The 15,624-nt window shown below is 39.9% G+C and overlaps 1 protein-coding gene and 1 pseudogene across 1 annotated transcript; both read right to left on the bottom strand.

Moving 5' to 3' along the window:
• Positions 1-7: 7 nt before the first annotated feature.
• Positions 8-970, bottom strand: LOC127191839 (olfactory receptor 10A5). Its single transcript, XM_051149170.1, has one exon. The coding sequence runs from the start codon at positions 965-967 to the stop codon at positions 8-10; it is 960 nt and encodes a 319-aa protein (XP_051005127.1). The 5' UTR covers positions 968-970.
• An 8,063-nt stretch (positions 971-9,033) lies between these two features.
• Positions 9,034-12,246, bottom strand: LOC127192015 (BTB/POZ domain-containing protein KCTD20-like; annotated as a pseudogene).
• Positions 12,247-15,624: the final 3,378 nt, after the last annotated feature.

Genomic DNA, 15,624 nt, shown 5'->3' with positions numbered 1-15,624 from the left:
TTGATGTTTATGTGATATGGTTTCTGAGAGCCAGAGCCTTGTGAAAGGTCCTGCTCAGGGCATTCTTCACCTCATTATTTCTCAGGCTGTAGATGATGGGGTTCAGCATGGGAGTCACAACAGTGTAGGACAGGGATAGCAATTTTTTGCTTTCAGGGGAATTATTTGATTTGGGCCTAAAGTAAGTGAGGCTGGAAGACACATAGAAGAGAGAGACGACGAGGAGATGTGAGGAGCAGGTGGAGAAGGCTTTGTGCTTCCCTTTAGCTGATGGAATCCTGAGGATGGAAGCAGCAATGCGAGTGTAGGAACAGAGGATCAGCAGGCAGGGTGTCATGACAACCAGGATGGTCCCAACGATGGCATAGACCTCAAACCGTGCTGTGTCTGCACACACCAGCCTCAGCACGGGTGGGCTGTCACAGAAGAAGTGGTTCACCTTGTTGGTAGCACAGAATGGAAAACTGAAAAGCCATGCGGTCTGTACAGTGGCCACAGGGAATCCTGGAAACCAGGAGGCAGCAGCCAGTTTGACACGTGTCTCTTGGTTCATGATGACTGGGTAATGCAAGGGGCTGCAGATAGCTACATAGCGGTCATATGCCATGGTGGCCAGGAGGAAGCATTCTGCCACTCCAAAGAAAAAGAAGAAATACATCTGAGTGGCACAGCCAAGGAAGGAGATGCTTGTGTCCTGGGCAATCAGGGTCCCCAACATTTTGGGAACAATGACCAGGTTGAATCCAATCTCTAAGAAAGACAAGTTCCTGAGGAAGAAATACATGGGGCTTTGCAGCATGGGGTCAGACAAAGTGACCAGGATGATGAGGCTGTTTCCCAGCAGGGTAACCAGGTAGATGGCTAGAAATGCCAGGAAGAGCAAGGCCTGTATTCCATAAGGCAGGGAGGAGAAGCTCATGAGGACAAACTCAGTTACTCTTGTCCAGTTTCCTGCAGCCATGGGCATGAGCACAAATCTCCCATATACTCATGGAAATAGATTTTTGATCACATGAATCATTCTAGATTTATTTTTCAGACTCCTGATAATTGTCAGGCAAAGAGGTAAAACCAGATCTGTTGAGGAAAAAAAAAAAAAAAAGGAAGTTTTGCTGCCTAACAGCAAAAACAATCATATAGACCAAAGCCTAAACTCCGATAAAGGGATCATTCCCCTTATTTTATTATTATTTTTAAAATATATTTTATCAATTTATTCATATTACATCTCAATGGTTATCCCATTATTTTAATATTTTTAAAAATTATTTATTTTATAAAAGATATTGAGCATTTCCATACCTTTCCAGGATTCCTTTACACTGAAAATAACTGTATTAACTGTTATTAGTCTGAATGAATAGAATCCTAAGATAAAGGGGTAGAATCAGGTGGAAAAACAGTGTAAAGTTCTTGTGTATACTTTATATATGTTTCCATTAATCAACATGTCACTGTTTCAATTTTCATCTACTGACAAAACCATTAGTTACCTTTCTGGTTGCCTCAAGGCCTCTGTCCCTCCATAGCTTTGATAGAGTATGTAGTTTAAAAAGGTCACTGTTTTATTAAATTTTGTTTTTTTAGGTGAGTCATCTGAAGAAAAGGAGAGAGTAATGCCTGAAAGACTAATTTAGGGGATCAGATCTTACCTACTCAGTTTTATGGGTGCCAAAGCGAGGAACTTCCTCCTCAGTCTATCAGAACCCACATTGGCAATTGGTTATCAGTAGTTACATAATCCATTGTGTATCAAAATTAAGATCCTGAAAATAAATTAATACAAGGAAGTAGAAAATTAATGCATATAATGGGGTTCAAATAATTTAAAATTGACAACCTCCAAGTACTCCGAACAAACAAGAGATGCCCAAATGACAGATTCCTTAAATTCTATTTTGTTAAATGCCTGAGGAATGGTAGCATGAACTTTCTAAGGTAAATGTTCATCAGCAGATTGGCAACTATGAGAATGAAAAGGTAGATTCTAAATGATATAAAATTTTAATATTTGTTCAATTCCTGCAGAGTGACTGGTCTGATGATGTGTGATTGGTCATTGAAGTCTAGAGTCTAAGGAAAGAGATATTTAAGTAATTTAAAATAGTCAGGTATAAATAACTAATAGAGATGGAAATGATATAAATATAGCATTGTGTGAATCAAAATAATTTTAATTAAATATAAAATAAGTATACAGTATCTTGAAGGGCACATATGAAAAATAAGAACAGCTAACACAATTAGTTAAGAATTTTTAGGCAATGAGTTGGCTAAAACACAGGCAGAAAAAGCTTTATATAATTATTAGAATATTATAGTAAAAACAAATTCCAGAAGTAGAAACAAGTGAAGTACAGATATGCTTCAACACAAGAATTTATGTACAAGAATAGCAAGTATAGAGAGAATGCAATAAAACTAAGCTAACCTCTCAACATATATCATACATTTATATCTGATGTGGAAAATGACTTAAATGCTGAAACTGACTTGTAGACAACTGTGAAGAAAATGCCTTCAGATTTAATCCTAGAATGCTGATGTCTAAGCAACATACTACAGTAACATTCACAAGCGGAAAGATGACTCAACTCATATAAAATTAAGTATTTTTGAACACTTAAAAGTAAAAATTGAATGAAAATTAAAAAGTCATAAAGATAGCTGAACTATGTGGCACATTTCCAAAGCATAGAAAACATGTAAAAGGAAATAAAAACAGATATGAAGACTAAGAAAATAATTAGAGAATCCAGAAATCACCCCATGCTCACACAATGACCTGATATTTGATGATATGGTCATGGCTGTACAGTGCATAGTCCTCAATAGTGGAAATCATTGTAGTCAATTATGTTAAAAGTTAAGGGGAAAACATTATAGGCTAAATGCCACATATGCTTTATACTACATATTGAAAACATTTTGGGCTAAGAATGCTCTGCTATTTTAGATTAGGCTTGGAGAATTTTGTTTTCTAGCATTTGCTTTTCATTTCTGTTATGAATGAAAGAACAAACGTAGCAACATTTGACATAAATTGATTTACTATGGACTTCTGTGTAGCTGTTTAGAACTGTGTTATAAGTGAAGGTTTAACAGCACTAGAAGATATTACATGTGTTTAGTTCAGCAGTTGATACACATATTATGTTCACTTAAAGCAAATATATTCATTTTAAAATAAAAATTATATCTAGCAATAGCAAAACTGACAACGTATTCATTTCACTATTTCTCATAATGACGTGATTGCATTTTATTCTTTGTTTCATAATTTCTACACCATTCACCCTGATCTATATTTGTATTTAGATTAGCATGTAAATAAGGGTAAAATATCTGTGCAATATTTAAGACAAGTGACAAACTTGAACCCACATTTGTGGCAATTAAAACAATAAAACACATTTGTAAAACCAATTTATCAAGAGGTCACGTAAGTCAGTGGTTGGCTTCTATTGCTCTTATTTTATCATTACAGATGGTATAATTTTATTATTACACTATATTTACAAATTTAATAATGGCAGGATGGAAATTTAGAGCCATTGTTTGAACTTGTATGACTGGTAAGGATTGTGCTCAGGATGTAAATCCAGGCATTTAGACTTCATGCTGTTAAGGAGAATAATGGGGAAATATTTAGAGAAGCCAAAAATACATTTTGTAAAGGGAGAAAATGTTCAGTATGAGTATAGTTAAGCAGATACATGAAAGGCAAAACTGAACTTAGAGTAGTAAGCTAGTTTTTTTTTTTGTTGTTTTTGTTTTTTTTTTTTTTTTTTACTTACATGGCATACTGAGAACATATTTTATTCTGAGGATGAAGGAATGCCTACGGATTTTGAGCATAATAATGACAGATTACCTCAAACGAACTTAAAATAAACTCTGGATACACCAAGAAGTGTTGAATAGGGTGAGATGTGTGTGTGTGTGTGTGTGTGTGTGTGTGTGTGTGTGTGTGTCTTCATCGTTACTGCAGGCAGAGGAGCCGATTAGGAGCCTCCGACATTGATCCATGGCCAAATTTTATCTCCGCGGGGGTGGTTTGTTAAAACCCTGAGAACAGATGGGATACATCTAAGAGAAATCTAAAGGAAACCAGGAAGACAGCCAATGTCTCCCTGGACAAGTAGAATTTAATGGACTTAGGAAACAAACAAAGACACTGCACTTGAGGGTCTAATTTCCTTAAGAGTATCTCTCTGCTGAGAGCTATGGTAAGCCTGGGATCACTCAGCTCTGTTGTCCCTTCCTCCCACCAGGCCCCTGGTCCCATCAGACCTATATCTAGAATCACAGACTGTGGGATCTGCAAGGGACCCTGGGGACCCACCAGTAAAAGCCTTCACTCCAGTGTGCTGCTCTTGGGCTGCACTGTGTTGTCATTGGCTTTCTGGCTTCAGTTTTCTCTGGGGGCTTCTGGTCTAAATGATTTACTAATGGACAGTTACTGGCTGTGTCTTCATTAAAAAGTTGTTAATGAGCTCACCTGATGCCATGGAGCCCAGATGATCAATGACCCCAGTGGCCTACTCTGGGGACCTGAAGGGAAACTTAGGAGAATATACAACGTCAGATCTGGGAGAGGGCAAAGACCCAGGCAGCCAAAGCCATACCTCTTGATAAACTTACCTTGCCAGGGGTCACCTCAAGAACACATCCTCCTTGGCCTACAAGTTTATGAGAATGGCTGCTGTCTACAGCAGCAGAGAGTTTCCTCTGGGCTGTCAGTTCTGCTTAATGCCTACACTTTGACCCATGGTGATGGGGCACTTTAGATTCTGAAAGAGAGGTGCTGCTTTGAATATTTAGCTCATAGAAGATGGTCTCAGCCTTCTGGCTAATCTTATCCTACTGTGTGAATCCCTTTGTTACAAATGCTTCACATTCCTGCAACAATGAGTCTTGCAGCATGTGATTGATTGGTACCCTATGCTGAAGGTTTAAATGGACACATTGTATAACAGAATGTGTAAAGCATGCGGCATACACTATACTTCTGTCTTATTGCCTTTCTGGATTTCTCTTGCATCTTCTAATTTTAGTAATAATTACCATATGATCACCACCATCATAATGAAGAAATATGAATGGCTAATAGATATTTGAAGTAGTATTCAACATCCTCAGTCATCTAAGAAATGCAAATTAAAGCTTCTCTGAGATTTCCTCTCACTCCAATCAGAATGATTATGATCAAGAGAAAAACTGACAGCAAATGCTCGTGAGGATGTAAGGAAACAGGAACCCCCATGCACTGCTGCATGTGTATAAACTAGTGCGATCATCATGGAAATCAGTATAGAGTTTTGGCAAAAAACTAAAAGTACAATTACCATATAACCCAGCCATACCATTTCTGGGCATAGACATGGACTGCAAGTCGACATACCACAGATTACTTGCACATCCACACCCGTTGCTGTCTCAGTTGCAACAGTTAGGCAGTGGGTTAGCCTAGGTGCTATACGCACCGGAATGTTACACACTAGTAAAATACATGAAGTCATGGCACTAACAGGGAAATCAGTAGAGCTGGGAATTATTCTTAAGCAAAGTGAGTCGGACTCAGAAAAACAAAGACTTCATATGTTATGTAATATGTGGAATTTAGATATGAATTTTGTGTGTGTGTTGAAACTAGGATGGGAACCATGTAAAGGAAGAAAGAGAGAAAAACGCAGTGAATATAACACAAAACAAGTGAGTAGGACTATTTATTGGAAGCAAGGGATTTAGCAAAAGGAGAATGGGAGGAGTGAGCTGAATTAAAATAAGGTATAATGAGACATATGCATGAAAGTGCTGTAATGGGGCTGGAGAGATGGATTAGTGGTTAACGGCAGTTACTGTTGTTACCAAAGACCCAGGTTCAGTTCCACATGGTGGCTTATAATCCTCTATAATTCCAGTTCCAAGAGAACTGAAGTTTTTAGTTTAAACACATAAAATAAAAATAAATATTTCAAAAAGAAAGTGCCATATTTAAACCCACTCCTTTCTATGCTAGCTTAAAAGTTAATTGAAATGTGAGTAAAATTAATAATCACTATCATTTTCACCAAGCTCCATTTTTCACAAATAAAAATACTTTGTTATAGAAAAAGTGTCCCATACTCAGGATTCTGTAAACACTGGTATGTGAACAAGTGCGACTTCAAAAGTAAATACAAAGTAAGAGGCAAAATCTATACGCATTTTGCTCTTGGGAGAAAATGTGATTCTCCAGAAATGATCCCATTCAGACCCAAGAGTGGCTCTGCCTCCTGGGTAGGTGGCAGTGTTCTGCTGTGCTCCCTGCACCCACCTCAGAATTTGCAGATGGCAAGAAGTGCCAACAAGTGCACCACTAAAACTCTCAACTTGAATCACACAGTTCGAGTTGAAGCCTGTGCTCTGAACATACGTTTCCCCTAAGACACACATCCTCTGACTCTGAGAGGTTGACACTTACTGGGTTTCCTGCACAGTATTTTCAGGCCTGCATACCTCAGACATCACACAGCATCTCCTAAGGTGCTGGCTAAGGTAGCTTTGGCTACTGTACTAAGTCTCTCCTACCTTCCTCAAAATTTGCCATCACTCAATTTGTGATGTTCCAGTACTGTGTTCCTGTACTCCTGCCAACTCTTTAATGGCAGATGTCCTAATCAGCTACACAGGGTACAAGGACATGCTGAACCATCAAGCCTCAGGCTCAGGTTTACCTTTTATCTTGCTAAGATGCTCTCAGACTCTTTGTAAAGTCACTTTTCTCATGGGACTTTCTGTGCACGTAGCCCAGCTTACTTATTCTGGCCCTTACAAAACACGAAGGCGAAATTCATCTTTTTATTAGAGAGGTCCTCCCACTCACATAGCCATAACTAACTCCAAAGATGACTGTAACCCATCCTTTGACCCTGCAAGAGGAAGGGCTTGGTGTGACCCTGGGCTGGTCAGCTGCCAGTGGACGAACATGTAGCACTGAAGTCCAGGCCAAGGCTGACCTCAGACACTCGCCAATCAACCCACAGAAGCAAGCTGTGAGTAAGACAGCCTCAGTCCATATTCTGGATGCCGGCCTCAGCCTCACCAAGACACCAGTGGCCATCCCAGGAACTTAGTTACCCTTAGTTACCTACTTAGTTACCCTTTAGTTCTGAGGAAGGATGATCTCTCCTGGTTCCCACTGTGATGCTGCCATGAGCACAGAAAACACTGTTTTTGTTTTTGTTTTTGTTTTTTTTTTTCATTTACAACTATTTTTTTTTTTATCTTTTTTTTATTATTAATTTATTCTTGTTACATCTCAATGTTTATCCCATCCCTTGTATCCTCCCATTCCTCCCCCCCCCCATTTTCCCATTATTCCCCTCCCTTATGACTGTTCCTGAGGGGGATTATCTCCCCCTATATATTCTCATAGGGTATCAAGTCTCTTCTTGGCTACTTGCTGTCCTTCCTCTGAGTGCCACAAGGTCTCCCCCTCCAGGGGACATGGTCAAATGTGAGGCACCAGAGTACATGAGAAAGTCGTATCACACTCTCCACTCAACTGTGGAGAATATTCTGACCATTGGCTAGATCTGGGAAGGGGTTTAAAGTTTACCTCCTGTATTGTCCTTGGCTGGTGCCTTAGTTTGAGCGGGACCCCTGGGCCCAAATCTGCCTATCATATTGTTCTACTTGTAGAAAACACTGTTTTAAGAACACTCTTGTTCTTCAGTCCTGGAGAGAGGGCTTCCAAAACCTGATTTTACTGCCTTCAAGTAGTATGCTACACAATATCTTATGGGAGCAGCTTCAAGAGACCAAACATGTTCTTTAAGCAGCTTGAAGGAAGCAGCTTATGCGAGTCACCTACGATGGGAAGATACTCAGGGTGGAGGACCGATTCAAAGGTCAACTTCTACCAGGAAGGAAGGTAATCCCAGACATTGCTGTCTGGCTGTTGATTCTGCAAACAGTTGTGGAAATGTCAGAGGAAGGGGATGGTGATCAGGACTGTCATTTACTACACATGTAAGAGGAAACAGATAAAACAGAATGACAAGGCCTGCCTGGACCTGACTTTGGAGGTGACAGTATAACAATTTTCTTACCATGTCCGAGCAGCTAATGTGCTGTTAAAAAAAAAAAAGAAAAGAAAAGAAAAGAAAAAAAAAAGAAACAAACAAACAAAAATGTGACTGTATTGGTGTGTGAACTCTGGGGCAGCGCCCTCACAGGTGATGATTCCTGTCCAGTTCACCACAAATTCCTTCTCCCTGGAGCTCAGAGTAGGGTACCAAACAAATCTCATCTTCAAGGTACCAGGTCCCCTAACACGCCCACAGCAGTGAACTGTCCTTGGATGTGAGTGCCGTGACTTCCCACCAGAGGGTCCCACTGCCCTGATCTAGAGCCATTCTGCCACCTGGTTTCCAAGTTTCACTTCCAAATGAAGCCTCAGGCTGCACGAGTACACTGGAGGGTCACTCTTTGCCTGCCGAAGACCATATCTTGTGGGTCAGTGAAAAGCAGAGCTGAGTCTGAGCTCTTAGGAATTCCTTTCAGACATTCTGTCCAGATGGCACCTCGGTACGGAGCCCAGGAACTGTCTTTCATCCATCTGGCACACCCTCTTAGCGGGGCACACCGGCCTCAGCACACACACTGGCTTCTTTGACGTTTTGTCCTTTTGCTATTAAGTAATCTGTCTGATTCTAAACCCACCTACCCACAGGTGTAAAGGAATGAGCTGCTGTGCCAAGTGTGAGGCAACAGTCCACTTCCTCTCCTGCAGTTATGCAAAGACTCAGCCTATAGCACCAGACCCAAATGTTTGCTTGCCAGGTCTGGCAAAGCTGGTCACTTAATTACCAGAGGGCTTCTTCACCTGGCCAGAGGCAGACCCAGAAAAGGGCACTTTAACAACTCAGGAGAGGGAAACAGGAGAAAGAAGTGTTTCCTTAGGGCAAGAAACCACAGGATGGCAAGGCCTGGTTGGGGGTACCCACACAGAGAAGAGCTCCAGCAATGGGCAGACCCTGTTTACCCCTAATCTTGAAAGTCATTCAGAACCATCTGAGAGAGTGGGGCATTTAGCTGGTCAAGTTCGTCCACTTGTGGCGGGAGGTGCATAATTATCTCCTGGTCTTCCAAGACGTCCTCTCCAGCAGCCACTAAGTTAGTGAGGGATTGGCTGTGAACACACTGGAAATCCACATGGCGACTCTTTCCTTCCGCCTTTTCCCATGACATCGGGATAAAGGGCGCTGCATGTAGTTGCAGATAACGTAAGACCACCCACTAGCTCTCCTCTGAATCCTTTCTTTCCAGGTAGGGTAACCTTCAGTTCCAATGCGAAAGTTCTTCAGGCCACAGTCCTCTACCACTGTTGTAACAACACCTCGATACTCGATGTATTTGAAGACTCTGTAGAGCTTGGAGCTATAAAGAATTTGGGAATAGTCTTCCCCCATGGGTGGGGAGTGGTTTTCATCCCAGTCCATGGAAGAGTCCTCATCTGTCAGCACAACAACGTGGCATTCTCGCTCCCCTTTCTTGGCACAGCCCACCATGATGGGTAGAATCACCTCCTTAATGTAGTGATCAAACTGCTGTGGGCACAATCGTTGGAATGGCCTTATTGGGGAGAGGTTGTCATGGGGGTGGGGAGGGAATGCCTTGAGGAACTAAAAGAATCACACCATTCCCAGGGTCTCTTTCTGTCTCTTGTGGATCAAGATGTGAGCTCTCTGCTATGCCCTTGCTCCATCATCATGCACTCTAACCTTCTGAACACATTTTCTTATGGCAATAGAACAGTAACAAAGACAAACATTCCAAAGGTAGATATTGATTAACTATATGAAAAGGTTGCTTTTGCTAGATGAGGAAGTGGAAATCATTTTCTTTTAATTTTACTTGATTTCTCTATTAAGTGAAAGGTAGTATATTGTACGGTAAATCTGATTGATATGGTCGTGGGTAAGAATGTGAGCTCAAAATGTATTTCTTCCACTGATTTTGTGACGTTGGAAAAGCTACTAATCATTAATTATAGCAATGGATCTTCATCTGTGTTATAATATTAGTTTTTCCCCTATTGAAATACTTCAACAGGTTTTTATTTATATACATTTAAAAGAACTGTATTTTAAAAATTATTATTATTTTATTAATAATATCGTGATTTTTTATGATTTATCATGATTTTTGAATTTATTTTATTAAAAAAATACATATTCACTTTACTTCTCAATATCCACAGTGAAGAGCAGAAGTAAATGCTTGTGTGCTTACTGCTTGGCTCTGTCTCTTCTTATGCAGTCAAGGACCACAGATCAGGGAATGGTACTATTACTAGCTCTTCTCACTTCAATGAGCTCAGTAAGAATTTCCTCAGAAAAATGTCTACAGGACAGTTCGGTCTAGTAAAGCTTTCACTGAAAATTTCATTCCATCTGATTCTAGGTTGTGTCAAGTTGACAGTTAAAACTATCATAGTCAGTTAATTTTTGTGAAATTATTCATGAACACATCCTCTCTGTTTTCTCTTCCATTTGAACTGTCCACCAATTTCTATCAGTTGTTTTTCCTCTACTTCTCAGATAGCTATAACTTGCCACTCTTTGCCAGTATATGAGACTAGTTTTTGTCATTTTTCATTAAACTACTGCTGTAGCCTCCTATATGATTTGTAGGGTTTCCTCTCTGACTCATTTTTCATATTTCTTAACACATAAGGAATTAAAATAACATTTTTTTTAATCACAGCATCATCTCATCCCCTTTGAAAACTGTTTTCTTTTACTTTTATGGCCCCATTTACAATTTTTCCATATTTACAGTTGTGAACTGTAGTTATACCAAGTTATCTGAAGTTTAATTGACAAGACCTTTGTTATAAGCTAGAAATAGTCTTGTAAGAAAACTTAAATACTTACTGGGAGAGATACAATAGAATTAACAGTGTGATATGTAGCTGCACATTCAACCTGGGTCTAGACATAGCTTAGTACCAATTAGAAAATACCACCTAGCTTACATTTTTGAACACATAGGATATACATATATATCTATGGCAAATGATTGACCTAAAATTACATGAACAAAATTCTAAAGTGTTAGGCAAACAAAATTTGAATTTGTTACAATAATAAAAACTAAAAGCCACTAGCAGATGACAGTCATAAGACAGTAACATCTTATTTCATGGAGATGAAGTTGTTTATATCATTTTCAATATTTGCTTCTGCATCTCATTTCTGTTGGTGATTTGGCGGCCTGTGAATTATGTGTTGAATAATTTAATGCTTATTTGTAGGTTTGCTCTAGAGAATACAATATTCATCCTTGATATTTAACAATCTACCTGAAGGAATACTATAATTTTTATATGTAAGTAATATTCTTACAAAGATTAATAAAAAATTAAAAAAAAACCAGAGATAAACTGATTTTTATGCTAATGCAAAAATTTTACTAACAGATATTTTGTAAAATCTCATTGTGCATTATTATTTTGCCTCAAAACTATTGTGAACTTTTACTAATTTTATCCACAGATAGGAACCTTGAGTATTATACTGGAAACACATAATAGGACTCTGAAAGATGGAATAAAGAAAATTGTCCTATGAGGGACTTTGTGAAGCAAGGAATAAACCTGTACATTCCTTGGGTTTCTTGTGGATTTATGTATCTTAAGTCTGCTGTTAGAAAAGCCAGAAATTGGAAATGCTAACATACACAGTCAGAAAGGCTTAGCAGAGTACATTTTTTTCTAGTCAACAAAGGGTCAATCCAGTATGATACAAGTTAGATAATAATCTTTCCACAGCAGCAAAGAACAATGGTTTGCCAGCAAAGGCTTGGTGGGAAGTCTGGACTTCTCCATTTGTATATTTAGTCAGAATTGTGAACATCACTGGAGAGCAGCTTCCCTCACAAGTTCCACTAGGTGGCTCTGGAGACGTGGAGAATTCTGATCTCCATCCCCATCCAGCATTAAGGAGGTACCCTCTCTTCTCCTTCACTCTAAGCTAGAAGAGTAAAAGCATTCTGGAGACTCAGAGCTTTTAACATCTTCTGGTAATGAGGAGGCTACCCACTTGTGGGCACCACATGGTGAGTCATCACTGAGCAGGACATCACCAATGGATAATTAAGGATCTGAAACTCATGTCCATTCCCAGCTATAATTAGAAACTCATACATTTTAATGTCAGTAGAAGAGAAACAACCTACCTGGATTTCTAGCTCCATGTAGCCATGCCCTTCTTTACATTTTGGAACAATTTCAAAGGTCCAAGCAAGGGACTATTCATTAATATTCATAAGGGTTCATAAGGGAACATTCAGTATGTTCTGGCTTAATAGAAAACCCCTCAACAGTAAATATTGGGAGGGTCACCCCTATAAACTCCTGGAGCCTTCCCTGTCCCAGAAGGAATTTCCTCCACTACCAATTTCTGTTTTCTTTCCTGGTCATGGGCTGAACACAGACCCCCTACACATATGTAGAAGATGTGTAGTTTGGCCATCATGTGGGTGCCTAACAGTGGGAGTAGGGGCTGTCTCTGACTCTGTTGCCTGCCTTTGGATCCCTTTTCCACAGCTGGGCTGCCTTGTCTGGCCTGAGTGGGAGAGGATGCGCTTAGTCCTTAGACTTGATGAGTGACGGTGGGCTGGTACACAAGGGGGGGTTCTCTTCCGGAAGCAAGAGGGTGAGCATGAGAGTGGGGTTGGGAGGAGAGGAGAGACGAGGCTGAGCCAGGCTATGGGGTGGTTAAATACATACATTAATGGAGAAAAATATATTTTTGGTTGTACAACTGCCATAGTTTTGTTTTTCTCAAGTCACACTGCTTTACTGAGGGAAGCCTGGGCAGGAAGTAAAGAAGAAGCCATAGAGGACCAGCTATTGTTTACTGGCTTCCTCCTCTTGGCTTAATCAGTCTATTTTGTTATATTATCCAGGACCACCAGCCTAGGAGTGTTACATTGTGGGATGTTTTCTGGACAGAGGTTTGACTCAGCTCCTCTTCGGAAAATCCAGTTTCACCTGCATGTGGATAAGGGGAAGCAACTCTCTCCTGTTTCAGGGAGGGGGCAACATAGAATCCCATTTGGTAGAAAGGTGTAATTATTCTGGTTCCGTTCGGACACTTCAAAGCACCAATCGGACACTTCAAAGGCCCTGGAGACAGGCATCCGGGGAGATAACCTGGGGTTGTCCCTTTTATAACCTAGTTTTTGTCTCTCTGTTGTCTTATTCCTGGCCAAGTGCACTTGGCTGTCTGTCATGGCTTTTAAGTCCATGACTACCTTCCCCCCGAGTGCAACAGACAAAAAACTAGGTTTTAATTCACACACAGAGTCCTATACATTCAGTCTAGAGACAAGCATCCCAGCTAAGCTGACGGACAAACAAAACAAAACAAAACAAAACAAAACAAAAAAAAAAAACAAAAACAAAACTTATGGGGTTGGGAGGATAGAGAAAAAGGATGAGAGAGTGAACTGTCATTCAGTTTTTAAAGCCCCAGGTTATGAGAGGTGAAAGGGAAGCAACGAAGGTAGAGGCACGAGCAGGATGTGGGCAATAGAAGGCAATTGTTTCAATGACATCAGAAAGTTTCTTCAGCTAGGCTGGCAGCCAGCATGCCTGTTTCTGCCTCCCAGGTGCAGGGATTACGAGTGTACACGTTTAGGCCTGGTTTATTTATAGCCACTCTGGGGATGAAACTCAGGTTGCTACGTGTGTGCAGCAAGTAGTTAATTTACTGGATGAGCCATTTTCCTAGCCCCAGAATGCAATTCAATGGCCTATAAAAACATAACAGACAGTATCCCTGTCCCCAGACATTAATCCACATATTTATGTGAACAAAAATTATACCAAACGTGTTCTAAACACAATGGAATAGCACTCGATATGAATAACAGAATGATGTCAGGAAAATGTCCAAACTTTAGAGCCAAAATAGCTCTTTTAAAAGAGTCAGCTGACCAAGCAGTCTCAAATAAGATTAGACATACATTGAGTAGTTTCGCTTCCCAGTAAATCAGTTGAGAATAGTAAATAAAAGACTCTATTCCAAATAGAGATAGAGGAAGAGCTTTGGAAACCATAAAAAAAAAAAAAAAAAAAAAAAAAAAAAGTAGTGATGGAACGGCAAGAATGTGCTGAAAAAAGATGAGTAATACACCGAAAACAAGTTATCACAGTCAAACAAGAAGAAATAAAATGATAATAAATGAATATATGCTGAGCATTGCTACAAGCATTACTTAACAAAGAATTCAATTGGGCTATTTTCTTGGTGTTGAGGTTTTGTTATTCTTTGTATATATTATCAGATGTATGGGATGTGTATTGCTATAGTCATAGAATATTGTGTCTCTCCACCATCATGAGAAAAGTTTCTTCTTACACTAGATATCAATTAGCACAGAGATCCACAACTGATCAACACAAGAAGGAAAGGTAATGGCAGAGGGCTTAGCTCTAAAGCTGACATCTATGCCTCATCTCTTCCACTAAGGCACAGAGATCTTTATAGAAGAGATAGTCGAAAGATTTTTTAATTTTTATTTTATTAATTTATTCATATTACATCTCAATGGTTATCCCCTCCCTTGTATCCTCCCATTTCTCCCTCCCTCCCATTTTCCCCTTACTCCCCTCCCCTATGACTGTGACTGAGGGGGACTTCCTCCCCCTTCATATGCTCATAGGGTAAGAGCCAGAAGTTCTTGGATGACTTCAAGGAAGAAGCGTTTTCCTTAAACAACACAGGCATTGCATGTATGAACTTCAAGTGATTGTGACAGCAGGCACAATACTGTGCAAGCTCAAGCCAGGCAAACTCTCAGCATGAAAGGGTGGAGGTGAGCAGAAAGTCCCATTTCTAGCTGAGGACGTATTGGTATTTGGTAGCTGCTGGAAAAGGGAGAGTCTGTTTTCTTTAATGACATGACCCTTGATTGTTTGACCATATTCTAGAGCAGTCCCACACTAAAGAGTAGTTGGGCAATACAAACTGGACATGATGGGTTTAAAAAGATAAAACATGAGTTTGTGTGGGTAGAGATGTGGAGGTGGATCTGGGAGGAGTTAGGTAAGGGTGGTAAATATCATCGAATATATACTATATGACATTTTTGAAGAATTAATAAAAATATTTAAAACACAATGTGTTTAATAAAAAGCTCAGTGGAAGACAGTGCATCAGGATTTAGAGATAAAACAGAAGAACTAGAACACATTCTCAAAGAAAATGAGAAATTTAAAAGAACAAATGGAAAGAAAACATAGGATATTAGGGGCAGTATAAAAATATGGGCATAGAAAAAGAAGAATAATTCCAGGGACTGTAGGAAAATGAGAGAGAACACAGAGAGGGAGTATATGGTAAAAGTAGGACAATGCATGCAGTAAATCTAGACCCCTTGTTCAGACCTAGTCAATGGGCAGCTCATTCTCCATGGTTGTGGGGAGAGTGGAGACTGCCTTTAACATGAGCTCTGGAGCCTCCAATTTGATCACTTCCCCTTGTTGGGGAGGCCTGGCAGCACACAGAAGGGGAAGCAGCTATCCCAATGAGACCTGATAGGCTGTGGTTATATGGTGGGGGAGGA

The sequence above is a fragment of the Acomys russatus genome, chromosome 7 (assembly GCF_903995435.1).
Source record: "Acomys russatus chromosome 7, mAcoRus1.1, whole genome shotgun sequence".
Lineage (NCBI taxonomy): Eukaryota > Metazoa > Chordata > Mammalia > Rodentia > Muridae > Acomys > Acomys russatus.
This window is presented reverse-complemented; position numbering and strand designations above follow the sequence as displayed.